We start from the raw sequence: 27,664 nt of genomic DNA, 5'->3' as shown, positions 1-27,664 counted from the left end.
AAAAGAAATGAATATAATAATTTTCAAGTAATACATTAAAATTAAATTTTCAAAATCAATTAGACTAATTGGTCTATAAAAAAATCATTGAGAATGAATGAATTATCATTTCTAAATGTGTGATTTATAAGTAAATTTTTCAAAAATTTATGAGGATTCTTTAAAAAAAAAAAATAAAAAATAAAAAATAAAAAAAAAAAATTGAAAGGGGAGTGTAACAGAATATGTTGAATTTCATTCCGTTTCCATAGTTTCTTGTCACTGTGCTCCACTATTCTCTCTCACTGTTACTGACGGAACTTGAGAGAGAGAGAGAGAGAGAGAGAGGTGAGTCACTGAGTCATTCACGAATGAGGGCACAGCGCAGGTATTCTATTGATTAATCTATGGCAACACATCGAATCCAATATGGCAACTCTTGTCCATTCATTGCTCTCCATTACTACTACTTGTATAAATACTAGTACTATTACCCTAATAAACCCTTACTCTTCTTCTTCTTCTTCTTCTTCTTCTGCTTTTCCTCTTCACCAGCTACGCCTCATTCCTTCAATCAACCACAACACAAGAACAACGCTCAACATGTCTCTGCCTAATTCACAAAATCCTGGTGCGACAATCTTTCGATCTTCAATCCTTTTTTAACTTTTTCTTTCCCGTCTTTTCATTTAAATTTGAGTGAAAATTTGATTAAATCAATCCGTACTCTTTTTAAAAAAAATTATCAAATTCGAGTAATAATATTGACTGTTGAAATAATTGGTTGAGGATTAGACGTGCTCTTAATCGTGGCAGGTCATTGTTTGTTGATTGGAATGGAGTGAATTAGTTGTGGCAATATGTGATTCTTAATTACTGATGGAGAAATGTAACTGTTAATTAGGTGTGGAAAATCGTTGCTTGTTGAGTAACTGTGTGGATTAGAATGTGTCACAACAACTAGTTGTTCCTTGTTCCTCATAGAACAAATCAGATGACACACAGACTAGATGATTAAAAATGCTACACTTCTTACTAGCAATGTTTTTTCATGCAGCACATAATAGAAATAGTTAGTGATAGCATCCGCAAAAATATTGGCTGTAAAGTATTTTGTGATTTATAAGTGAAATTTCAGATGATGACTCTATGAGGATATATTGTGGACAGAATTCAGAGCTGGCTGTGCATAGTTGTACTTAGTATGAAAAGAGAGATTTTTGTGTTATTGCTGTCCTCTTAAGAACCATCTGTGATGTTTCTAGCGAATGTTTCAGTAATGCCGGCGTCGCAACAGAAAATCACAATACCAAACAAGTTTGGCGAAAAACTTGTTGGCATACTACATGAAACTGGATCTGTGGAGATTGTGATATTGTGCCATGGTTTTCGATCCACAAAGGTCAGTAATGATGATACTCGAACTTGAAGCTGGATTTTGCTGTCTAGTGTGGTTATGATGCATAATGGTAATTATGATGTTGAGGCTTTATTTGTGTTTTAGTATGTTTGTAGTGCATCTACTCTACTATTAAATGCTAATTTTTCCCTCTATCAAATCAATCAAAGACATAGTAAGGCAAGTAGACAACAAAAGTTATTCTAACCTCTTGAGATTGGCAAATTGTGTTGTATTATATGTTAGAAACTTAGAAAGCAAAGTATTCCTGTGTAATGTTGTAGAATGCAGATCATATTGATTAGGTCTTTTTAAAAATTGAACTTATAAATATTTGATGCATATAGGTGTTCTCATTGCTGTTTATCCTGTAAAATAGCTTGGTGGGAGCAATATTTATTGTTTCTTTAGCTTGTATTATTCTTGTGTCACCTTAGGGAGTTATCAATTGTTGTAAATCTGCTACTTGCTCCAGTTTAAGAAACTTCATAATAATAGAGAAGTAATATGAACCTGCCTGTGTTGCAGTAAAGTGGGACTCATTTTCTCTTTTTTGGGTGAGCAAATGAGGTTTTTTTTTTTTTTTGCACTGGTTTCTTCTAGTGCATACTATTAGTGGTAAATTAATCAAGTCAGTTAAGAGTTGAGAAATGATAGAAAGCCTTTAAAAATGTGCAGCACTCAATTTAGCCATTTGCTGTTTTGGGAGATCTTGCAATAGCCAAATATAAGTCATGCTATTTTGAGAATATTTTCTTCAAACTACTTTTCCATTGATAGCTTACATAAGGTCATTCTTGGACTATCTGATGTTTTTTGCTGATTGTGGGAACGATCTTATAGCTCATGTTTCTGCTCCAGGAACGGGACATTATGGTGAACGTTGCTGTTGCTTTAGAAAAAGAAGGAATCACTGCCTTCCGCTTTGACTTTGCTGGAAATGGGTAAGCTTGTAAATGAAAGGGTGTAAAAACTGACTTGGAATTATTTTTGGTATGTAACAGGTATTATTAAGTGGTTGGTGGTTTGATAGATTGAGGCTCATTTGGTGGGTTCACTCACATCGTTTCTTTTTAACTTGGACTTGGCCTTCTTATTTGCTAAGTTATAGTTTTTCACTTGTTTTTAACTCAGTACTTTTTTTTCTTTTCCCTAGTGGAATTATCTTATAGTGCTAAAAAATTGCCACCTCCGTAATATTAGGAGGCTGTGCAATGCAGTTATGTAGATGTATGCCGTATCATTCACTAATAACTTTTAACTTGCTTTTTTTAATCATGGACCCACTTTAATAGAATCTTGGCCTAATAACCTTGAGGTTATGGGTTCAAGGCATAGGGCAACCACTCTGTGCATTATGTCAAAGGTTAGGTGTGTACCCAATCTTTCCCCTCGCAAACACACATTTATGTGTACTAATTGAGCGTTGTTTTTTGCCCACTTTAATAGAACTATCATTTCTTGTGTAGACACACAGGTCCTTCAATTGTCATAAAAAATCCAAATTCTAGGACTGGAAGCTCTCCCAATGTGTGCTTGAGCAGGCCTACGGATCTCTGAATCTTTTCACAACTTGGCTTTGGAATTAAGGAGTTGATGTTTTTCTATCTGATACACAAAGACATAAAAACAAGAGTCCCTTAGCGACTTTTTGTACATGTATATACAGAAGAAGAATCTTATGTTGATGAGCTTTAATTTGTGGAAACCCTCCTTTGATTGTTTTGATAAAAATTACATACAGATCATAAGCACTTGGATTACTTTTAATGCATTGGTAATTCCTGGCAACTAGCCAATTGTGATCGTAGTCACAAGGAGTGAACATGTAGACAAAATTATGTTGATAGTAGTAGTGTTAGAGCCACAAGTGGAGTTTGAACTTTCGAGCTTGAAGGGGAAGGTGTCAAGGCTAACGCATCTAGGGTAGGGATGTAAGTTGTTTGCCTAAGCATTTGTATTATACTTTTGATCTAGTGGATTTTGACTAGCAGGTGCTCGTGGGTTTTTTTTTTTTAACCAAGTAGATTATTGTCCTTCCTAAGTATTTTTTTTCTTCCCATTTATATTGAAATTCCCAATGAATGGAAACTATGGATTTGCTAGATGATCCAACAACTTGTAACGCCCCAGCTTTTATTACCAAATCCTTTATATTATTACTAAATTGAAAATATCAAACACAAGCCAACAAAAATATAAGTACATAATAACGTTCACTCTCGATGTGATGATGGCATATAGATAAAATCTGGTACAATGTCTTTAAGCTTACATCGAATAACAATAAATAAAAGGGATCTACCCTCATATAATGCGTGGCGTTCAACCAACAAATAAAAGGCCCCGTAGCCAAACATAACAAAAGACTTCAAGTCTTGAACAATCTTCTAGCCATGTACCTGAAAAATTTGTCAATATGTGGGATGAGCACAATGCCCCGTAGAGATTCCAAAGATCCTAACCAATCACAACATATAGTTAGATATGATCATGCATGCACAACCTACCGTATAAGTAATGTGACAGTTTATATCCAAAAGTATACTTATATAAATATATTTTCCCCCAAAAATTATCTTTTTAACACAACACAGTAGAAAATAACTTGTCTTTCTAACTTCCTTTTCACTACAAAAACATTGCAAAACCTCGCTTTCTTTTAATAAAAACCTTCCATTTTGACATAAAAGAATTCCATTTAAACATTAGTTTTGAAAACACGTTCACACATACTGGACATGTACTAGTCATAACCCGACCCCACATGCCAATACCATATATGCATCTACAATACATCTACCACCTTTCCTGGCCATAGGTCCATGGGCAAGGGACACCCACAATATGAAACTGAGAAACACATACATCCCCCAAAAAAAAAATAGCTAAGAGTAATACATACTTCCAATTCCATTTCCACGGGCATACAACACGGATGGCAAATGATACAACCTACATAACACAACCCTTTACCGACCTCACCCGGAGGGGAACGACCCCAAGGTTACACTTTATTGGACGCAAACCAAAAGGAAGGAGAACCTATCACAAGGTGCCACGCTTTACCGGCCCCACCCGGAGAGAAACGGACCTCCATTCACACTTTACCAGGCGCAAACCAGAAGGGAGAGGAACCTCTGTCAAGGCATCACGTTTTACCGGCCTCACCCGGCAGGAAACGGACCCCCAATCCGTATCACAACAAGCAAGATACATAACTAGTATACGAGTGTAATACATACACTTAAGCCATTCAACACAGCAGTAACCTCTACTAATTGGATGCATTAACCATTCTTGCAAAATGGGCTCCGTGCAGCACCGTTCAACAATGGGTTTTCTTTCATTTCCAAAACATTTCCAAAATACAATATGAGTTACTAATCATCAAAACCATAACTAGTTAATGGTTATCGTTCACCCAAACTATCTATCCAACGACAATCTCATAACATGAACAACATCACAATCGTTTCAATTTCTTTCTAACAACATAGTTCACGACACACAAATAGAATTGTCTATTCACAATGTCCATCGACAACTATTATTAAATAATCTAACACGCAAACCCTACACATGGCATCTATTAATCAACAAACAATACCATCCTTCACCGATGGCCAAGGACAAAATCGGTGTTTTTAAAGGCTCAAGGCGCAACGAGGCGCCGAAGGTCTCTTGGGGCCTAGGCACAAGGCGAGGTGCGGGCTTTATTGAAGTAAGGCGCACAGTCTTAGTAAAAAATAGATAAATGAACATAGACTAATGATTCGTAGCATGTACAAAGACAATTTATAAATAAATAAATAAATAAATAACTGAGGCAAATTATAGAATAATTCTCAAAGTTATAAAAATACATATTACATAGCATTTGAATTTTCACAGGTAAAATAACCCACATTTAACACACTCCCCCCCCCCCCACCCACACACACACACACAAAAAAAAAAAAACCAAACATCCAAAACATAAATATATAACAACTACTAATCACTCTGTTTGATTTTGATTCCAAAATTCACTTTTCAGAAAATAATACTTTTTTGTTTTCCGTATTTAATTATAAAAGTGCATATTACATAGCATTCTAATTTTCAAAGATAAAATAATCCACATTCCACAATATATATATATATATATATATGAAGCTTTTTGCAATTGAAACACTGAAAAGGATTTTTTTTTTTTGTTTTGGTAAGTTGATGTTCATTTGAAGCTTTTTGTAGGTGAAACTATAACTAAATTTATGTAGCTAATCAGTGTTTCCAAATTGAAAGTTAACTGGCAAACAAAGTAGTGTCATATCATCAAATTAAAAATTCCAAGTGCAAGATGATGTCATACTTGATGACATTCTCAACTAAAAAAGAAAATCAATTGTCTTTATTTGATTATTAGAAGAATAACCCAGCCAACACATTGAATAAGCAAAAGAAAAAAAAAAAATAACACAGAGCAGCGAAGAAGCAAAAAAAAAATTGAGACAGATGCAAAAAAAATAGAGGCAGCGAAGAAGAAGAAGAAGTAGACAAAGAAGAAGAGAAGGAGAAGAACTACCTAGTCCAAACAAGACGAGACAAGCCTAAGGGAAGAGACACTTAGACACTGTAAGGTTTCTTCGGAAAAAAAAAGTCAAAGAAGAAGAACCCAGGCAGCGAAGAAGAAGAGAAAAGAAGAAGAAGAAGAAGCAAAAGAACTCACCCGGGCTATAGACGGGACTAGACGAGCCGAAGGGAAGAGAAGAGACACCGCAAGATTTCTTCTTTCTTTCGAATTGATTAGCGCATTTCAAATTGATTTGGAGCTGGCTATTGAGTACTATAGCTCAGAGTTCTAATCCTTCATGATTGAGGCCTTTAAAAACACAATATCAACTGTTAGATTCAATCAAAAACCAAAAAAGAACAAGTCGCAAACAGTCGCACAACTTGCGCCTTTGTTCGCTTGGCCAAGTTGCGCAAAAGGCGTGTGCCTTCTTCAACTCGCCTCGCCTTGGGTTGCTTCAGGCGCTGCACGTGCGCCTCGTTGCGCCTTCCGCCTAGGCCTCATAACACTGGACAAAACTCTACAGACTCCAATTACATAATTAAAAGCATAAAGGTAATAACTCCGGCAATATGGTTCCTTAGTTCTCCTCTGTTCACTGTTGTAATGCTCTTTAGTCCTAGTGCTTACCGTGTTAGTGCTCCTGCTTTATATGTTTCTCCATGTAATGCTTTCTCCATATAATGCTTTCTTGGTTCAATTAATTTATAAGATATATGAAAGAATTAGGGAACATAAAGAATGACTTGGCCAATCGATCCAAATTTCACAGTTTTTGTACCATGAGAGTTTACAGGGGGAAAAGTTCAAAACTGAGGATTGAGCAGAAGATTATCATCATTCCAATTGATGAGTCGTCAAGAGGGGGGTTAGTAGAGATCATTGAGAGAAATCGTTCACGAAGTTTTTCCTTGAAGATTGACTTGGGAGGAGTTTTTTGGGCAATGCAAACTCTGAGAGAAGCATGGGGGAAGATTAGTGAAGGCAAACTCTTCAGCAAATATAGTAGTAGTTTAGCAGTTTTTTGTTTACACAGATTCAACATTAAGAAAGGGTTCTTTATTGAGATATCCAAATGGGTGGTAGGGGAGAAACGAGCAATATCATTGTTCCGGCGGGGAGTAATGATCGTGCTTGGGCAGACATGGCTCAGATGCTTGGAAATACCATTAATAGGGACCTCAATGACAAGAGGAATGAGGAAGAGATGAGGAAGAAGGGCAGGGAAGGTGAGAGGCAGAGAGAGGTTGCAAAGGACTAGGGTCGCAGTGGAGGACCTCACGTCGAATGGTAGAAGGTCAAAAAATAGGGACGAACAGGGCAAGACTGTATGCAGATTTATTTATAGACGAGACATGAAAGCCTGAGATGATTTTTTCTGATTCAAATATGGATTGTATTGTGGTATGCACTAGGACTGATTTCTTTGTTAGTTGGGCTCAAATTGAAAAGGAATTGAGCAAGTATCTAAGGAAGACTATTGTTCTTCGTTCGTTTCAATTAAACCGAGCTCTGTTCCTTTCCACTAATAGAAATGAGGCAGAGATCATTGGCAATTATGGTTTGCGATTCTTCGACAGAGGCATAGCAGTGAAGATGGAAAAGTGGGTGGAGGAAAGGCATAGCTATTCTGGGGTTATTGCATCATATGGAGGTTGGGTTGCTGTCTATGACCTACCTTTGAACTTGTGGAATCATGACACTTTTGACTTGATTGGAAAGAAGTGTGGAGGATTATTGGAAGTCAATCGAAGAACCAAATCCTTCGAAAATCTTTTTGAAGCAAGATTGAAGGTAAGGGGTTATGAGTGTGGATTTCTGCCAGCGATCTTGGAGTTAGAGTTGGCTAGGTTCTCTGTTAAAGTCTGATAGGAAAAAGGAGGATCATCGGCAATGGATTTTCTGGCAAGATTTCTCAAGCAGCCCAAGTGGCAGGAGTGGGAAAGGTGAGAAGTTAGAAGGGGCAGGATTGATACTTGGCAAAGACAACAGGGCAAGACAGATTGTTCGAAGAGTGATTATGCTGGAATCGAAGAGGCGCCAGACAATCAGTCGAATGATTCTGCTCTTGGGGCATCGGGTGAGGAGGGAAGGAAAGAGATACATGGGGTTGGGTTGGGTGATGGGCTGAATAATGATTTGGCCTAAGGTTTAGCAAATGGGTTACATGTGGACGGTGGGTCAAGACCAGAAATGTGTCATCGTTTTAGTGAGCTTGGGGTAAATCGTGGTCCAGTCATAAGACCTATGGGCCAATCTTCTTAGACCCAGGGTTTTACTATCATTCAGATGGATATTGGGCCGGTCACTGTTAATTGTTGTTTTAGAGAGATTGGGCCAAATCATGGTCCAATCATAAGACCTATAGGCCAATCTTCTCAAACCCAGGGTTTTATTGTCATTAGAGGGATATTGGGCTAAACACTGTTAATGGGCCACACATTAACAACAACAAAGTTAGGCTGTATTCTAGGGTGGATGTGGGTACGCCTCATGGGTCAGGTCATGAGGAATTACCAGCTAGGGATTTTGTTGAGTCGATTGACGAGCTTGGTGGAAGAGAAAAGGTGTCGACGAGAGCTATTGAGGAAGACGATGCACAATGTAATGGGAAAAGGATCTTTGACGACCCAATTTCACACCTTAACGAGTCTGAGACCCAACTGGGCTTGGCGGATATTATCGACAGATCGAAAAGTGACGCATTGCTATGTGGATTCCCGAAAGGAGGTTGCGACATGGAGAGGGAGGTTGAGTTTCGTGATGATGAGGCCAATGGAATTGAAAGGCTAGCGTGTGATGTGGAGGGGGAATTTATTCCCCATGAGGTGTTGCAGGCTCTCGATGAGTATGGGTCGACTGATAGCTCTAATGAATCAATCGATGAAGTTGAAAATGAAAGCAACAAGGTTCGAGAGGAGGACTTTGATTCTAAGCTCAACTAGTTTGTCCAAGATGAAGAGATTCTGACTTCCTCTTGCAAGGAGTACACTAAGGTATCAGAGTGTGAGAAGGTCCTCAACTTCAATTCAGCTGAAAAGGTATGTGACTCTTTTGAGCGGGACAACGTGTTTTCTTCACTTTCAAAACATAACTAGAGTCTTCATTCTGAGTCAGTTTCTGGGGAAGGGGTGCAGGATGTTCCTGGTTCTTTACAGTCCAATAGAATGGTTTCCGTTAGGGTTGATTCTGTGTCGCATTTACCCTTAAATAGATGTATTACCAATGACTGTGTAACTCATATTGAGATTAATGAGGAATGTCACACAAGTGGTTGTTCGAGGGAGATATCTCTAGCAATCATAGGCTTGATGAGAATAGAGTTTGTAGGGTGCTGGAAATTGTGTTCATGCATATAATATGATAGTGGTGTTGGTGGTAGATAGTGGCATGTATAGAATATGATAGTGGTGTTGGTGGTAGATAGTGGTATGTATAGAATATGATAGTGGTGTTGGTTGTAGATAGTGGCATGTATAGAATATGATAGTGGTGTTGGTGGTAGATAGTGGCATGTATATAATAAGATAGTGGTAGATAGTGGTAATATATAATATGTAAGTGGCATATAATGGGTTATGATGATGTTTGTAATATCTCCTATATAAGGAGTGTCATTTGGTCTTGTAAGATAAGAAGTTTTGAATATAACAGAAATATATTCCTTCTTCCTCATATTTTCGGAGTTCTTCTTCTTCATATTTTCTAAGTTGGTATCAGAGCAACAAAAAACACAGCAGCCCTAAAACCGTCATAGCCATGTCGGAAGTCACGTCCGGAACTACTTCAATCCCTGCCGCTGCCATTCCGGTGAAAACGTCCAACTCTCACTCTGTCCAAATCACCACCATCCGCCTAAATGGTGATAATTTTCTCCGCTGGTCACAATCTGTCCGGATGTATATCCGTGGGCAAGGAAAGATCGGTTACATCACTGGTGACAAGAAGGCTCCTGCGGTTAATGATCCGCTGTTCGACAATTGGGATGCTGAAAACTCCATGGTTATGACATGGTTGGTCAATTCCATGGAGGAGGATATAAGCTCTAATTACATGTGCTATACTACTGCACAAGAATTGTGGGATAATGTTAGTCAGATGTATTCTGACCTAGGAAATCAATCTCAAGTTTTCGAATTAACTTTGAAGTTGGGAGAGATTCGTCAAGGAGATGATTCCGTCACCAAATATTTCAATTCGTTGAAAAGGTTGTGGCAGGATCTTGACATCTTCAACACATACGAATAGAAATCAGTTGACGACTGCAACCACCACAAGAAAACTGTGGAAGACAGCCGTATTTACAAGTTTCTTGCCGGCCTCAACATTGAGTTCGATGAAGTGCGAGGAAGAATTATTGGCAGACCTCCTCTCCCATCCATTGGCGAAGTATTTGCCGAAGTCAGAAGGGAAGAGAGCCGAAGGAGCGTCATGCTTAAGAAAAAAGGTAATGGTGAATCAATTGAAATTTCTGCTTTAATTAGCGATGTTGCGGCCAACAAGGCTGCAAATTACCAGCGCAGGTTTGATGATAAGCCACGGGTCTGGTGTGATTTTTGCAACAAGCCTCGCCATACACGCGAAACGTGTTGGAAGATTCATGGCAAACCTGTCAACTGGAAAAGCAGCAAACAAGGAGAGAAGAATCGTGGCTTTCCTACCGCTAATGAAGCCGATTCAGGTCCCTTCAACAAAGAGCAGATTGATCAACTCTTAAAGCTGATAAAATCCAACTCCTCAACCGGTACTCCTAGTGTTTTGTTGGCACAAACAGGTAGAAATCCTAAAGCCTTCTCTTGCCTCAACTTCTCTCCGTGGATCATAGATTCCGGTGCCTCCGATCACATGACTAGTTTTTCCCATTTATTTAGTACCTATTTCCCTTGTTCTGGTCATGACAAAATCAGAATAGCCGATGGTAGTTTTTCACCTATTGCAGGAAAATGATTTATTAAACTAACTGAGAAAATTAATCTCAATGCTGTTCTTCACGTCCCCAACTTAGCCTGTAACCTTTTGTCTGTCAGTAAACTATCTAAGGATTCTAATTGTCGTGTTACATTTTTTGAATCCCATTGTGAATTTCAGGACCAGAACTCGGGGATGATGATTGGGCGTGCTAGGATGCTTGAAGGTCTTTACTACTTTGATGAAGTACCTGTTAGTAATAAAAAAGCTCAGAGCTTTAATAGTACCAGTTCAATCTCTGTTCGAGAAAAAATAATGCTATGGCACTATAGGCTAGGACATCCTAGTTTTCTTTATCTGAAACATTTATTTCCAGAATTATTTAAAGGGATTGATTGTTCTTCTTTTCATTGTGAAAGTTGCATTTTTGCAAAATTTCATCGCTCTACTTATTTGCCAAAACCTTACCAGGCTTCAAAACCTTTTTATTTGATTCATAGTGATGTTTGGGGCCCTTCTAAAATCACTACTCTTTCTGGTAAAAGGTGGTTTGTTACATTTATTGATGACCATACCCGCTTATGTTGGATTTATTTGATGAATAAAAAATCTGACGTGAAAAATTTATTCACAAATTTTTACAATATGATTGAAAACCAATTTCAAACCAAAATTGGTATTTTACATTCTGATAATGGAACAGAATATTTCAATGAGCAGTTGGGTGAGTTTTTGGAAAAAAATGGGATTTTTCATCAATCTACATGTCGGGATACCCCTCAACAAAATGGCATTGCAGAACGAAAAAATAAACATCTACTTGAAGTAGCACGTGCTATAATGTTTTACATGCATGTTCCTAAATATTTATGGGGTGAAGCAATTTTAACAGCCTCGTATTTGATAAACAGGATGCCTACAAAGGTGTTAACATACAAAACACCTTTTGATTGTCTCAAAACTTTTTTTCCTGACACGAGGTTGTTTTCTGATTTACCCGCCAAAGTTTTTGGATGTACTGCCTATGTTCATGTTCCCAGTCAATTTCGTTCAAAACTTGACCCCCGTGCTATAAAATGTGTTTTTTTGGGTTATTCCTCAAACAAAAAGGGGTATAAGTGCTTCGATCCTCAAAACAAGAAATTTCATGTGAGTATGGATGTGTCATTTGTGGAAACAAAATCCTATTTCCCCAACACTTCTCTTCAGGGGGAGACAAGTGGAGTAGAAGACCGTTTTTGGGATATTTCTATCCCGCTCCCCAATGTCATTTATCCTACACAAAAACCACATCTGTCTGATAATGATCACTTAGGAGAACCAAGTTCTATGGTGCCTAGTCAAGAAGATTCTTGTTTAGGGGGAGAAGTACTACAAAATGATCTAAATCCTGAGCTTCAGGTTTATACTAGGAAGCGATTTCATCTGAGGAATAATGACCCGAATGTCCATCCTAATGACCCGAATGTCCACCCGAGTTCTGGCATCGAAATTTTAGGTAATCCTATTCCTTCTATTTCCGACCTTGATGTACCTATAGCAATTAGGAAAGGTGTCCGAAATTGCATTAAACATCCTATTGCAAATTACCTCTCCTATCAAAGACTGTCTAAAAACCATAGAGCTTTCACATCTAGGATTTCACACTTGTTTGTTCCAAGGAATATACAGGAAGCATTGGATGATCCGAATTGGAAATTAGCAGTCATGGAGGAGATGAATGCTTTAAGGAGAAGTGGTACTTGGGAGATAGTTGATCTACCCAAAGACAAGAAAACTGTTGGGTGTAAATGGGTGTTTACGATAAAATGTAACGCAGATGGAAGCGTTGAGAGATACAAGGCGAGACTGGTAGCTAAAGGCTTCACTCAAACTTATGGGATCGACTATCAGGAGACGTTTGCTCCTGTTGCTAAAATAAATTCCATCAGAGTACTGTTATCTCTTGCAGTAAATTCAGATTGGCCTCTACATCAACTTGACATTAAAAATGCATTTCTCAATGGTGATCTTGAAGAGGAGGTGTACATGAGCCTACCGCCGGGATTTGAGCAGAGACTTGGAAGTGACAGAGTATGCAGATTGAACAAGTCATTATACGGACTCAAACAATCACCAAGAGCGTGGTTTGAACGCTTTGGGAAGGCAGTTATCAGTTGTGGCTTCTCGCAGAGTCAAGCAGATCACACAATATTTTATAAACATTCAAAAAACAGTAAAATTGCAATTTTGATTGTTTATGTTGATGACATCATTTTAACTGGTAATGATGAAGCAGAGTTAGCAGCCCTCAAAGAGAAACTCGCAAAAGAATTTCACATTAAGGATCTGGGAGCCCTCAAGTATTTCCTCGGAATGGAATTTGCAAGATCCAAGGAAGGTATATTCGTTAATCAGAGAAAATATGTTCTTGATCTCCTTGGAGAAACAGGTATGCTTGGTTGTAAGATGGCGGAGACTCCGATCGAGCCTAACTTGAAGTTACAAGCTGCTAAGGCTGAAGAAGTCAAAGAGAGAGAACAATATCAGCGACTTGTAGGGAAATTGATTTACTTGTCTCATACGCGGCCTGATATTGCCTTTGCAGTCAGCATGGTAAGTCAGTTCATGCACTCACCAGGGGCAGAGCACTTTGAGGCCGTTTATAAGATCTTAAGATATTTGAAAGGAACTCCAGGGAGAGGCTTACTATTCAAGAAACATGGACATCTTCAAGTTGAAGTATACACAGATGCAGACTGGGCAGGAAGTGTTACAGACAGGAGATCAACATCCGGATACTGCTCCTTTGTAGGTGGGAACCTAGTTACATGGCGGAGTAAAAAACAGAATGTGGTAGCTAGAAGTAGTGCAGAAGCAGAGTTCAGAGCTGTTGCCCATGGAATCTGTGAAGTAATGTGGATTAAAAGAATTCTTGAAGAATTAAAGCTTTCTCACCCGACACCTATGAAGGTCTATTGTGACAACAAAGCAGCTATATCTATAGCTCATAATCCAGTTCTACATGATCGCACAAAACATATAGAAGTGGATAAACATTTCATCAAGGAGAAAATCAATGCTGGCATAATCTGTATGACCTACCTTCCAACAGGTGAACAATTAGCTGATGTGCTAACGAAGGGACTACACAAGAAGCAATTTGATAAGCTGACTAGCAAGCTGGCTATGGAAGATATCTTCAAACCAGCTTGAGGGGGAGTGCTGGAAATTGTGTTCATGCATATAATATGATAGTGGTGTTGGTGGTAGATAGTGGCATGTATAGAATATGATAGTGGTGTTGGTGGTAGATAGTGGTATGTATAGAATATGATAGTGGTGTTGGTTGTAGATAGTGGCATGTATAGAATATGATAGTGGTGTTGGTGGTAGATAGTGGCATGTATATAATAAGATAGTGGTAGATAGTGGTAATATATAATATGTAAGTGGCATATAATGGGTTATGATGATGTTTGTAATATCTCCTATATAAGGAGTGTCATTTGGTCTTGTAAGATAAGAAGTTTTGAATATAACAGAAATATATTCCTTCTTCCTCATATTTTCGGAGTTCTTCTTCTTCATATTTTCTAAGTTAGGGAACAAGTAGATGAGACAGAAAGGTGGTTGAGAGATATGAGTAAGTATGTATCCTTCCCCCTAGAAGAGGGGGATGTGTCTTATTTTGCGAATTTACTAGATACCTTAGGGTTATCTTTGGTGAGGAACAATGGAAAGAAATCCAGAAGTAAGAAGAATGTATCTGTGAATAGGGGGAGCAGTAGTCGTAGGACTAGTGGGCAAAAGAGAGGGGCAAGGGAGTTGAGGAATCTTGAAAGCGGTATTAATTATGAGGGAAGAGAGAAGGGGTTAAGGGGCAATGATGGTTTTTAATGAAGATTCTAAGCTGGAAAATTAGAGGACTAGGGTCCTATAGAAAGAGGGTAGTGATTAAAGAATTCTTGAAAGTTTATCAGCCGTATATTGTGATGCTTCAGGAGACGAAGAGTGAATTGTGTGATAGGTCTTTGATTAAAAGTATTTGGGGGGTCGCATTTTTGTAAGTGGGCCTTTTTACCTTCTTGTGGGAGGTCGGGGGGAGTTTTGGTCATATGCGATGAAAGGGTAGTGACGGAGTGCGAGACGATTCTTAGGGAATTTACATTGTGAGGTGCTCGTGACAGACTTCACAAAAACTTGGCATCCTTCGTAGGTTCACTAAAGCTCAGGTTAGACATCTCGCTGCTCACCTACATACGTATATATAACGGAGTGAGTTAATGCCCAGTGAATAACATCAAAGTAAAGAGATTATATGAATGAGTTCTTTTAAGTAACATATGCAATCCCATATCATAAACAATTTGTAATGGAATGACCTTGGGTCCAACAGATAGCGGAACGACCTCGGGTCCTACAGATAACAGATGTATAGAACAGAATTAATCATATCTTAACGGAATGACATTGGGTCCAATCATTTACAACTGTATAACGACCATTTGGTCAACTCATAACAGATAATTAGATCAGATATTCAGAACGACCTTGGGTCCATCTTGTCAGTTATACGGAATGACCTTGGGTCTAATTCAGTTATATAGAACGACCTTGGGTCCAATTTAGTTATACACATTTGTGTTATATCAATCATAGTCACAATATCATATTGATCAGATAGATGGAAACTCATTCACACTTGCAAAATCATAAGTTCGGAAAACATACCATAGTAGGATATACAAAAAATAGAGTAATTAAGAAAATATCTTTACTAAGATATTACTCAAAGTGATTTGGTTGTTGATTCGTCCTAGTGGATGATCCTACACAATTCATAAACATACACACATTAAATTATATTGCTTAACCGGATTGTTCTTTAACTTATTCAATTCTCTTACGCTTTATTCTAACTCTTTAATTCGTTTAGGATGCTCAATATAAGCCTAAGAATGCTCAGAAATCAGAATGCCAGAATGAGTAAAACATGGCTTTCTAAAATATGCTGAAACAGGACAGTTTGCTCGAGCGCAACATTGGTTGCTCGAGCGGTCCACATGGTCTGCAAAAGTACTGGATGGTTTGAATCTAGGCTCGATGTTTGCTTGAGCCAAGGTGCAAAATAAAAGGCGGTCACTCGAGCCAACTGCAAATGTTTGCAAAAATGCTGGATGCATGAAATGTGCGGTTGAGCGACAAATTGTTTGCTCGAGCGGTGAGGCGGAATTTTGAAAATTTCATAACAGAATTGAACTTCAAAGCTAGTATTTTGAAATTAAATTCTTGCATGGCTTGTCAAAACCATGAAAACACTTAGAAAATCTTTTAAGAACATGAATACAAAGCCAATTTGCAAAATCAAAGCTCAAAACTTCAAGAATTCAAACTCGAATGATCGTGCATGTATCAATTGTTTCCATACTCTTTTGCAAAGCTTCAAAAACATGCAATTCATTTTCAGAACTTTGTAAATCATGGAATTAAGCTCTAAAACTTCATAATTCATGAATGCATGTATAAGATAGCTTCAAAACTCAACATGGATGACATGAATCATGCTCAAACTTATGAAACTCTACCAAATTATGCATGCATGCATGTATAAATTGACTCTAAATTCAATGATCTTAGCTCAATTCTTGTAGTTAATCACATAATCCTCTTGAATTCACATATTTGATGGTTTAAACTCATGAATTAAGGTATAAACACTTATCTATAATCTTCAAGAACACTAATTCTAGCAAGAACTTAAGTTGTTCTACCCAATTCTCCAATTTCCTTGTCAAATTCCACGATCTTTAGCTCCCCCCCCCCTCCCCTTCTCTCTCTCTCTCTCTCTCTCTCTAGTACAATCTCAGCCAAATTAGATGGTGAGTTCAATTTCTTAATTATATTATATATTAATTTGCTTAATTATCACTAATCAAGGATCAAGTAAATAATTAGGTATAAGACTAATTAATTAAAACTTAATTTTTCTGAACTAAATCAAATTTTAATCAAACTTTCTAATAGACTCTAAAAATTATGTTGATCACAATAAACTAACTAATTTTGGTTTCTGACGCCATTAAGGCCTTTAATTTTCATATCATAACAAAAATCATAACAGATTTTCCTACGATCAACAGATATGTAGTCAAAACCACATTAATGACATAATTATCATTCAAATTCACACTTAACACATAAGCACATGCACAATTAAGGAATTAATAGCATAATACATGACGAGGTTGTCACACTTCATTGCTCAAGCTGTGACTTCAACTAACCCTTCATGGCTTGAGTGCACACTTCATGGTTCAATCAATCACTTCAACAAACATAGTCGGGGAACAAACAAATATGATGGGCATAGTTGTTAAATGGGGAATCATATCGTGAATCAAAATTTTAATTTTGTGAATCGAAAATCATTATGATTCAATACAAACTATAAAAACAATTTTGAATAATCATAAATATGAAATAAATGAAATAAATTGATTTTGATACGTGCTATGAAATAGTTCTCATATAACGACATGCTTACACCGTCTGATTGGAAGTTAGGAAGGCATTTCCTTTGTAACAAGAGATGTCAGGCCAAATCGTAACAACAATAAAATTATTCAAAAACTATAATATAATCTCTCTTGACATTTTAAAAATGGACCTAACAATTCGATATAGAATGTAATATGAAAAAATAATTAAGTGGAATAATTTATTTTAAAACATAAAACACTCTAAAAGGTATGTATGCTAATTTATTGTTAAAAAAAAGAAAAGAAGAAAGACTATCAAGGAACTATTGTAGAACTATTGGATCTAGTTAAAAACCCTCTTGTCACACAAATCATGCATAGGTATTGATTACTTTTGTACTAAATACTCTTAGAAATTGTATTATGTTATTTTCTGTAAAAATAAAAAATAAAAAAAATAAAAAAATGTAAAAAATGGTAAGAGTATATCAAACACGATAATTTCAAGAATTGAATGAATTGTAAAAGGTGAATAGAATTGTGAATCGATAGTGAATAGATCCTGTCAAAAATAGATTCACCCATAGATTTGTATCGATCTATAAATGAATCGCGAATCAAATCATGAACTGAATCTTCGAATTGTATGATTCTGATAACAAAGATGACGGGACTTGAATTAAGGACCTCCTGAGATTGAAGCTTTGATACCATGTAATTTGATTTGTTGTTACCGCTGTAGCTTAGGTTGTCAGGGGATGGGCCCAACTATGATGTAGTATTACACAAATTGAAGGCAAGAAAATAATGTAATGAGTTGGCATGTGAGATATGTCTTATGTGTGAAGTTTGTACAATTGGGATGCCCTTGTCCTTTCTATTTCATGTTAGAAAAGCAGTAGAAGTTCGAAAGTGGGTAGATGACATCATTATATGGAGTGTGTCAAACATTGCGCATTTGTCTCTTCTTCAATATCCTTGGAGATGCAATCCGTTTGTTAAATTATGTACTTCCTAATTGGTGTTTGGATCCAATAGTAATATGGGAGCTATTGTGTAGTGGATAACAAGATTTGAATCTCATTAACTATCTAAAAAGTATATAAATTGCTAGGGATGTAATCGGTTCGGTACGGTCGGTATTTAGTTAAAAATTACACCGAACCGTTAATGTCGGTTTTATTATTTTGAACACTGATAAAGACCGTTTCTCCCATCAAACCGCACCGAACCGAACCAATTGAAACGGTTCGGTTTGGTGCGATTTAATCGGTTTAGGATTTTTCAAACTTTAGTCACTTTTAAATATAATCATTAATCTATATAAACCAAACGAAACCAAGCCTTAAGTCCCATCAAATGGGGTCGGCTACATGAATCCTTCTTCTCCACGCGGCCTTATCAAAGGCCATTTCATAAGTCAAATTAAGTAGATTCATGTCTCTATTTAAAACGCTAGTCAACGAATCATTAATCTATGTAAAAATATTAAATTAGTTATTTGTCTATCATTCAAACATATCCAATCCATCCATTTAATACATTTCAATTTCTAAATTAACAAAAAAAAATTTAAAAATACTAAGGTTTCAAGAATAATGAGTTAGAGTTAAAATTAATATAATAAGAGTTTACAAACTTAGGTTATAAAGATGATAAGTTTAATTAATTAAGGTTTATTATACTTATTAATATCATTATATTATTAGATTATATATATATATATATATTATAAATACAATATATGTTGAAACGGTCGGTTTCGGTTTAGATCGGTGCACAAGGTGCTTAAACCAATACCGAACCGAAAACCGAAAAAAATCAAATTAAAAAACCGCACAGACCGATTCTTGTTAAAAAACAGACCAAATATAGCCGATTTGGTTCGGTTCAATCAGTTTGGCTGGTTTTTTCGATTTTTCTTACATCCCTATAAATTACTTCCTAGAACTTTGAGAGGTGAGTTCTTTTAGCGACTTCCGTTGTGAATTGCTTGCTAATGGTTGAGTATTAACCAAAGAAGCATAGACACTTCTAAGAAGGTGACGTATCCGTGTTGTGTCTGTGTCGGGCATTGACACTCTTTGGACACTTCCCCGACACGTGTTTGACACTCTTCAAAACGTGTCCTATTTTTTAATTTTTTTTAAAGACCCGGACACTCTTTGGACACTTGGAGAACACACGTGTCTATCACTTAAACACATGCGTTTATCGATTAGACATAGGTGAAACTAATTATAAATTTGAACAAAACAACTTAGAATACAATAATAAAACAAAAACTATATAAATTTATAGGAATTACTGCCATTTATGAAGTAAGGACATGGACACGGGACACGACACGGACACGGGGAGACGGAAATTTTTAAAAAATGGGGAACACAACACGCTGGGGACATGTTTAATATATATAATTTTATTTATTTATTATATGTCTAAAATAAAAAGAAAATTATTAATTTTTATACAATTATAATAAAAAAATTAATAAACATATTTTTTAAAAAAATTTAATAAAAAATGAGTTTTTTTAAATAAAAATAATTTATTTTATGAATTTTAGATTTAATAAAAATAAGGATAAAAAAAAGAAAAAAGAAAAAAAAAAGAGGGAAGAAAATAAAGAAGGAGAGAAATAGGAAGAAAAAAGAGAGAGAGATAGGGGTGAATCAGTAAAAGGGGAAAAACAAGAAAAAAGAGAAACAAAAGAGGGGAAAGTGAAATCAAAAGACAAAGACGAAGAAAAGGGAGGAGATGGAGACAGAAGACGAAGAGGAGGAGGCGAAGAAGAAGAGAGCAGATGAAGAATACTTCAGCTTCTTCAATTGATCTGAACAGGTTAGGGCTCCTCTCCTCTCCTCCCTCGATCTCTATCTCTTTCTCTGTCTCTGTCTTCTCTCCTCCCTCGATCTCTTTCTGTCTCTATTTCTCTCTCTCTCTTTCTCTCCAACAGTTAGGGCTTTGATCGTCCTCATGCATGTCCGGAAAGTGTCACAGAGTGTCCATGGCGTGTCTGACTGCAAAAATTCAAAAAAAAAAAAGAGGACACGTTAGAGAGTGTCGGACACGTGTCCATCGCATGTCCGACGCGTACGCAGGCCCTGGGGGCATGTCGGTGCTTCATAGACTATCATATTACATTTTTTATTATCTTTGAATGATAGATTCATATATATAACATCTAATAAATATATAAAATTATATATTTTATGCATGTCTCCAACGTGTTGTGTCCTGCATTTTTTGAAAATTGGCGTGTCGGTGTCGTGTCACGTGTCCGTGTCCATGCTTCTTAGGCATTAACCATGGAATCATAAAAGCCCTTTGAACTTTACAACCTTGGAATCTTATAAGTCCTTTATACTTTATTGGTTTGGGATTCTTCTTATTCTTTTTTTATGAACATTTTCTTTCCTTTAATTTTGTTGTTCTATAATTTATATTATTCTTGGGGTTGGATTTCCGTTACTTTGATATCTCACTTGTTAGTTAATTGCTACAAAAACTTATGAAATGGGTCCAAAAACATATACTAGCCTCTCTCACCAAGCATCACACATGATTCCCTCTTGCTCATGAATTGACATTTTAAACACACAAACTAAACTAAACTAAACTGGTGGACAAACTCACATTGGATAGAGTGCATAATGATGAATATAATGGGGGGGAAACATAAACATATGGAAAGTTTCGAACTTAAGATCTCTTAGAACTAAACCCTCGATTCCATCTAAGGTGACGACGAGTTGCTCCAAATGCAAGTTGTTGGGAATAGGCCCAACAATGAACAATCTAGTTTGTCCCAACTTCACTTCTTGTATATGGTCTAGTTCTTGTACTAGCTTAAATTTTTTTCTGTTGGTTCTAGTTCTAAATATCTTTCTTGAGCATCATGTAGTTGTGTATTTCACTTCGTGGTTGCTTGAATAACTATGTACTAGTGACTATTGACAGGGAAAGTGAAGGTTCCTTTCAATTTGGTAACTATTGGAGAGAAGCTGAAGATTTGCGTGCCGTTATCCAACACTTCAATGGAGCAAGCCGTGTAACAAGTGCAATTCTTGGTCATAGTAAAGGTGTGTTCTCTTGTACTAAATATTCAACCTACCAATTTCACTGCTCAATGGGCCCTTGAGCTTAATATGGTTCTCTGTTCATAAGAATTAATGCTGCCCATAATAGGCTGAACAAAAAATTCTAGAAGGCTAGATTCCTAATGAGTCATATTTTTCAATTAGAGGTTAGTACTGTTGGTCTTATGTTTTTCATTGTAGTTGAGTCAACTTTAGTAGTTAGGTGTATTTAGGTAAGTTAAAGATTTTATGTGCTTGGATTGTAGTGGTAGTCCATAGGTCTGTCTTGGAGTCTCATTGTTTTGTTAGGTCTTTTCACAGGATGAAAAACGTACTTTTCAAAAATTCTAGTAGGAATATCTGAATCCTGGCAATTTATCACCATCAAAACCTAACTAATTCCAAAAGTTTCTGTCTGCACACAGCCTAAGACCTTCCTTCCACTCTTTTAGACTTTTAATCTACTAGCTCACAAAGCTGCCAAATATTTAATGTTTGGTAGCGTTATTGAGTCCGTGAACTGCAGTCCTACACAGTACTATAATTCTTTTTCTTTTTTTTTTTTTGGAAGAAGAAAATCATACTGTTCACAAATTCTAGCAGGACTTTTCAGAATTCGAGCAATTTTTTACCTTTTCAAACATAGTTAATTCTGATGCTTTCCATTTGCACAACCTAATTATTTAATGTTTGGCTGCACTAGCAAGCAGCTATTGTAATGGCACTACACGCATGAAAAGAGGATTAATGATTTTCCGCTTAAGGGCAATCATTAATTTAAGGAGAGGCATACATAAGACCCACAAGAATTAGAATTATTGAATCTGTGAAGTGCTGTCCTACATTGAGAATAAAGTGGGGCATACTGCCTCAAATTAGCCCTAGGGAGTTTGGATCAACGCTAATCAAACCAAACCAAACTAAGCTTTGTGTCTCAATCAGATGGGATCAGCTACACACCAAACATGTTTTTTTATTTTTTTAATTGGGAGTCTTTAATCGAAATGATAGTGTTGGTTCCACTCACAATTCATGGATCAGATCTCCACTGAAATGTAGTTGCACTGCCTATATCAGGCCTATTATTCAAGACTAGATCACAGGTGCAGAATTTGTAAAGAGAAAAATTGAATCTTGATTTATAAACAATAAAAGATGTGCAGAATAGTGTTGCACTGTGCTATTGATTTTTAGCTCTGCTCTATGAAGCACCGACCCTTCAAAGCAAGTGTTGTATCCGTGTCGGACACACGGACACTTCGGGGACACGTGAACACTTTGGGGACACGTATCCCCTTATTTAATTAATTTATTTTGGGGACATACTAAGGACATGCCAAGTTGTCTTTTCTTCCATTTTATTTAGTGCTTTTGATGAATGTTGAATGTTTATTATTTTTTTCTTAGATTTTAATACTTAATAGATCATCCATAAAAAAAATATACATAAACTGTAAGTGTTAATTTAAAAGTATATTTTTTAAATAAAATAAAAAAAAGAATTCGAGTTATTTTTTGTTGATACTGATTGTTTGTGGATGTAATACTAGTCTAGATAGCAAATAAAAATATATGAAAACATATTTTATTGCCGTGTCCCCACCGTGTCCGTGTTTTCATTTTTTTGACATCGCCGTGTCCCGTGTCCACATCCGTGTCCGTGTCTGCATCCGTATCCGTATCCATATCTGTATCCCATGCTTCTTAGGCTCTGCTTACTTTTGGACTTTTTCTCACAAGCATTAAAGCCCATTGCAAATTCTTCTCTCTCTGCAAACTGCTCTCACTGAGATCAATTTTTACAGGAGGAAATGTGGTGCTCCTGTATGCATCAAAGTATCATGATATCCACACTGTTGTCAATGTTTCTGGTCGTTATAATTTGGAGAAGGGCATTGAAGAACACTTTGGTAAAGACTTCATTGAAAGAACTAAGAAGGAGGGATATTTGGATGTTGAAAATAAAAAAGGTAATGTATTAGTTCACATTCATTGTGCACATTATTTTGCTGTTTGATTTCCTTTGCCTGTAAATTCAAATTTAGCCAGTCCACTTTTTTTCACTTCTCCTTGTTATATAATGGGTTTGATATGCTTTATTATCATGTTCTTGCATGTTTACTTACAGTTTAGTCATTGTTTGCATGTCATATGATTTTGTTTCTTTAGCCAATTATAGTTGTTTTGATGATTTTTCTTTTGGCTAAACATAGGAAATTCAAACAACCTATTTGCTTTTCTTTCTGTTAAAAAAAATAATTGGGATCATCGGATGTTTACATTATTAATTTGTGTTTCCTAGGGACCAGCAATTAAATATATATGTAGCTCCATCACCTGTCCCGCCCGCCTACTTGGATTGCAGGTTGTCCTTTCATTTTGTGGCTAAATGGATTTATCTTTCTCTTTTTTGGCATCACTTTTTCATTTTTTTTTTCAATAAAAAACAAAAAATATATTCTTTGTAAGATTGAGTCAGCCAACAACTATCATCAGTGTGCTGACCCTTCTATTAATGATGGAATCCACGTCCTACATGCCTATCTAGCATTTCTGATTCTTTGGGACAAGAAAAAGTTAGTTATGCTTGCTTATAAAACTTGGAGACAATCATGATCATGACAAATTAGCATATGGATCAATACAAATCATGTATGGATATTGGTCGGCATGAAGCTATATTTTACTATATGCGTTTGATGGTTAGAAAATGGCATTGTGTAGGAGAAGGTCTCTTTCGAGTGACTGAGGAAAGTTTGATGGATCGCCTAAATACAAAGATGCATGATGCATGCCTTCAGATTGACAAAAATTGCAGGTCAGAAGGAAGTCAGCTTCATTTTATTGAATATATATTTATGCAGTTTTGATTTATCATATTGATAACATGTAATAGGGAAAAATCTAGAATGAGAAGTCTGTTTTTTTCATAATTTTGCAATTTTTGCTGGCAATAGCTCAGCAGAAAGATTGAATGAAATTTGTTGCTCCATCAATTATTTTGTACATCTGTTTAATGCCCAAGTTTATCAATCTAGATGTTGTAAAACAGAAGGATCTGTTATAAAGTTGGGGATCTAAAAATAAGAATCCTTATTTGATCTAGTAGTTGACTGTCCACACAATTTTTTCCAGTGTCCACGTACTTTCAAGTCCTTGGGCTTAATGTCTTTTTGTCACGGGCTCACACCATTGACTTGTCATACCATCTTCTCTCAACAGTCCATTTGTTATATGTAACTGGGACTACGTTGTTCTTGGTGGTCCAACTTTGTAACCTTGGAATCTTTGTTGCACGTCCCACCCATTTAGTTTTATCTGTCCAATTCTCAATTGTTTCTACAATAATTTTATCCTGGCATGCAATTTTCTTTAAACCTTATTCTTTCCAGCCTTGCCGAGTATAGATCTCAACATACTTATATTCATTCTCTGCATTTTTGAGGTGTTTCATCACTGGCTACATTTAACACGACCATATTAGAAGCCAATTCAGAATCCTCATAATGATATTTTGCATCAAAGAAGGCTTCTGTCAATTTCCGTTGGATAATGGAATGACCTTTGTTCACATGACTCAAAATACACAGCGAGTTGTTGAAATAAAGCTATTGCCATGAATAAGCTCTGTGACAGACTCAGTTAAAAAACTTTAGTTGTTTACTCATGCTCATTGAATTTACTTGTTGCAATAAAAAAAATCAAGTACATTGAGTTTTTAGCTACACTTTCTGATATGATATGGATCTAAAATGGGCGTATGCTCTTTAGCTTGATTGATAGCTCATTTCATTGATTCATCAACAGCTGTATTTTCATGATCTATAACATATTTAATATATTTCATGTTTCATGTATATCGCGGGTATTGTATGTGTAGGGTGTTGACTGTCCATGGATCTGCTGATGAAATAATTCCAGTTGAAGATGCCTTGGAGTTTGCCAAGATCATACCTAACCATAAATTACACATCATTGAAGAAGCCAATCATGTATACACTAAACATCAAGCTGAATTAATCTCAGTTGTTCTGCCCTTCATAAAAGGTCTGCAGCAAGATGTGAATACATTCCTAAGCTGTACATTTTGTAATTTGACCTGTAAATTTATATATTTTATGTGATTTCAAGATGATCCCTTAATTTACCTTGTTATGTACAGGTGCTTAATGGAACGTTCTCATGATATAGAGAGAGATGATTGAACTATAACTTGAGAGGGCCATCAAGTTGGTTACCCCTTCCCCAATCCTTATTATACTGGTTTATGAGTGCAATGACTATATACATAAACATCAAGTGATTAACTGTTTCGCAGCTAACATAGATCCTTTATTCTTGCATCACTGCACTCTCATATGGCTGTAAAACACCGTATTAGGGTTTCATATGGTTTTTGAATGCAATGACTATGCATATGGTTAATTTCTTGGCTCAGCAATCAATCTAGTTACTCTCTCTACTAATGCAGGAAATTAATTTCCAAGCAGATTAAGTAACTCTCTTGTTTGTTTATAATCATGGTTACTGTGTCACTGTAGATAACAGACTAATTGATGCAACAATGTGAAGGCCAGCTTAAGTAAGCTTTTCCATCCTTGTACTTTGAATTGAAACATTGCTAATGCTTGTGTAATAAGGCCCAAGAAGTATTCATACTTCTAAGAGGTGGTGTATACTTGTCGGACACATTAAACACTTCATACGAAACATGTCATGTTGTATTATGTTTTTAAATTTTTTAGATCCAGACAAGTTTGAACAAGAAAAACTTAAAATACAATGATAAAACCAAAATAATATAAATCTATACATCTAATCTCTCTCCTTTTAATGAAATATCCATATTTATATATATATACATAATATATAATAAATATATAAAATTATATATTGTGTATGTATCCTTACATATCGTGTCATCTATTATTTTAATTAACTTTTTGTCAGACGTGTCTGTACTAGCACATATATACAAAATGTTTGTGTGTAACAAATTAAGTGATTTCAACAATGAAGTACAGACAAAAGCCCCGTTTGGTAGAGCTGTGGAAAAGTGATTATGGATTATAACTTAACAGATTATAACTCATAGCTGTGAATATAAGCTGTTAACCTGTTTGGTGCAGCTGTGGGATTATGAATTTAAGTAGCAGAGTAGTGAGCTGTAAAATAATTTTTTGATGTGTAATTGTCCTTTTTACCCTTATATTATTTTGTTATTTTTTTCAGTTTTAATTTTAAAAAAATAAAATTATTTCATTAATAAAGTTAATATAATAAGTATTACATAAATTATTATTTTCATTTTTTCATTATAAATCAATTAGTAAAAAAGTATTTCATTTTTTCATTATAAATTAGTTAGTGTCAATTAATAGCTTATTTTCATTTTTTTCATTATAAATTATTATTTCCAATTTTTCATTATAAATCAATTAGTATAAAATTATTTCATTTTTTCATTATAAATTAATTAGTGTCAATTAATGGCTTATTTTCATTTTTTTCATTATAAATTATTTTTTCCAATTTTTCATTATAAATCAATTAGTATAAAATTATTTCATTTTTTCAATTAATTAATTAGTGTCAATTAATGGCTTGTTTTCAGTTTTTTCACATAGATTATTATTTCCATTTTTTCATTATAAATCAATTAGTAAAAATTATTTCATTTTTTCAATTATTAATTAGTGTCAATTAATGACTTATTTTCACTTTTTCATATAGATTATTATTTCCATTTTTTCATTATAAATCAATTAGTATAAAATTATTTCATTTTTTCAATTAATTAATTAGTGTCAATTAATGGCTTATTTTCATTTTTTCAATTAATATAAAATTTATTTCATTCATAGCTACAATTATTATTATTATTATTATTATTATTATTATTATTATTAGTTTGATTAAAAAAATACTGAAAACCTCCACACACACACACATACACACACACACACACACACAAAAACTGAAACCCTAGCTCCGGCAGGCCGCGTAGCGATGAATCGGCAATAGGGTTTGAGATCGCCTCGCACGGCTGATCACGAAGGGGGATGGAGGACGACGGCGGAGGCACACAGAGAGAGGGAGAGAGAGAGACAGAGACAGAGAGACAGATAGACAGATCACGATGGTTCAAAGACAGATCGCGATGGCGAGAGAGAGACAGACCGCGATGGTTCAAAAATAGAGAGAGACAGATTGCGATGGCGACAAACCAACGCCGAAGAGAGAGAGAGAGACAGAGAGATAGAGAGAGAACAACGTTTGA

General features: G+C 35.8%; 1 protein-coding gene and 1 long non-coding RNA gene across 4 annotated transcripts; both read left to right on the top strand.

Annotated features, from left to right (window-relative positions):
- Positions 1–208: 208 nt before the first annotated feature.
- LOC114264675 (putative uncharacterized protein YDL057W) lies at positions 209–25,809 on the top strand. Of its 3 annotated transcripts, none has more exons than XM_082868996.1 (9): positions 209–367; positions 535–610; positions 1,257–1,381; positions 2,240–2,322; positions 21,266–21,387; positions 23,190–23,354; positions 24,109–24,202; positions 25,265–25,431; positions 25,547–25,809. In XM_082868996.1, exons 2-9 carry the CDS (start codon positions 583–585, stop codon positions 25,552–25,554), a joined length of 792 nt encoding a protein of 263 aa, XP_082725122.1. In that variant the 5' UTR covers positions 209–367; positions 535–582; the 3' UTR covers positions 25,555–25,809. The 3 variants fall into 3 exon arrangements, with proteins under 3 accessions (XP_082725122.1, XP_082725121.1, XP_082725120.1); XM_082868995.1 differs by having other exon boundaries at positions 228–367; positions 1,245–1,381; positions 24,112–24,202; XM_082868994.1 differs by having other exon boundaries at positions 228–367; positions 1,245–1,381.
- On the top strand, positions 8,983–17,768 carry LOC145790654 (uncharacterized). Its single transcript, XR_014329552.1, has 2 exons — positions 8,983–9,259; positions 14,422–17,768. It is a non-coding gene; the product is annotated as an uncharacterized LOC145790654 (long non-coding RNA).
- Positions 25,810–27,664: the final 1,855 nt, after the last annotated feature.

Source organism: Camellia sinensis, chromosome 5 (genome assembly GCF_055761805.1).
Source record: "Camellia sinensis isolate YWXY chromosome 5, ASM5576180v1, whole genome shotgun sequence".
Taxonomy (NCBI): Eukaryota; Viridiplantae; Streptophyta; class Magnoliopsida; order Ericales; family Theaceae; genus Camellia; species Camellia sinensis.
The sequence above is the reverse complement of the archived record's forward strand: the minus strand, read 5'-3'. Positions and strand labels throughout refer to the sequence as shown.

Coding starts and splice junctions, on each gene's coding strand:
- LOC114264675 (XM_082868994.1), top strand. CDS start 583: ATGTCTCTGCCTAATTCACAAAATCCTG. Junction 1,382..2,239: donor ATGGTTTTCGATCCACAAAG/GTCAGTAATGAT, acceptor TTTCTGCTCCAG/GAACGGGACATTATGGTGAA. Junction 24,203..25,264: donor CAGATTGACAAAAATTGCAG/GTCAGAAGGAAG, acceptor TTGTATGTGTAG/GGTGTTGACTGTCCATGGAT.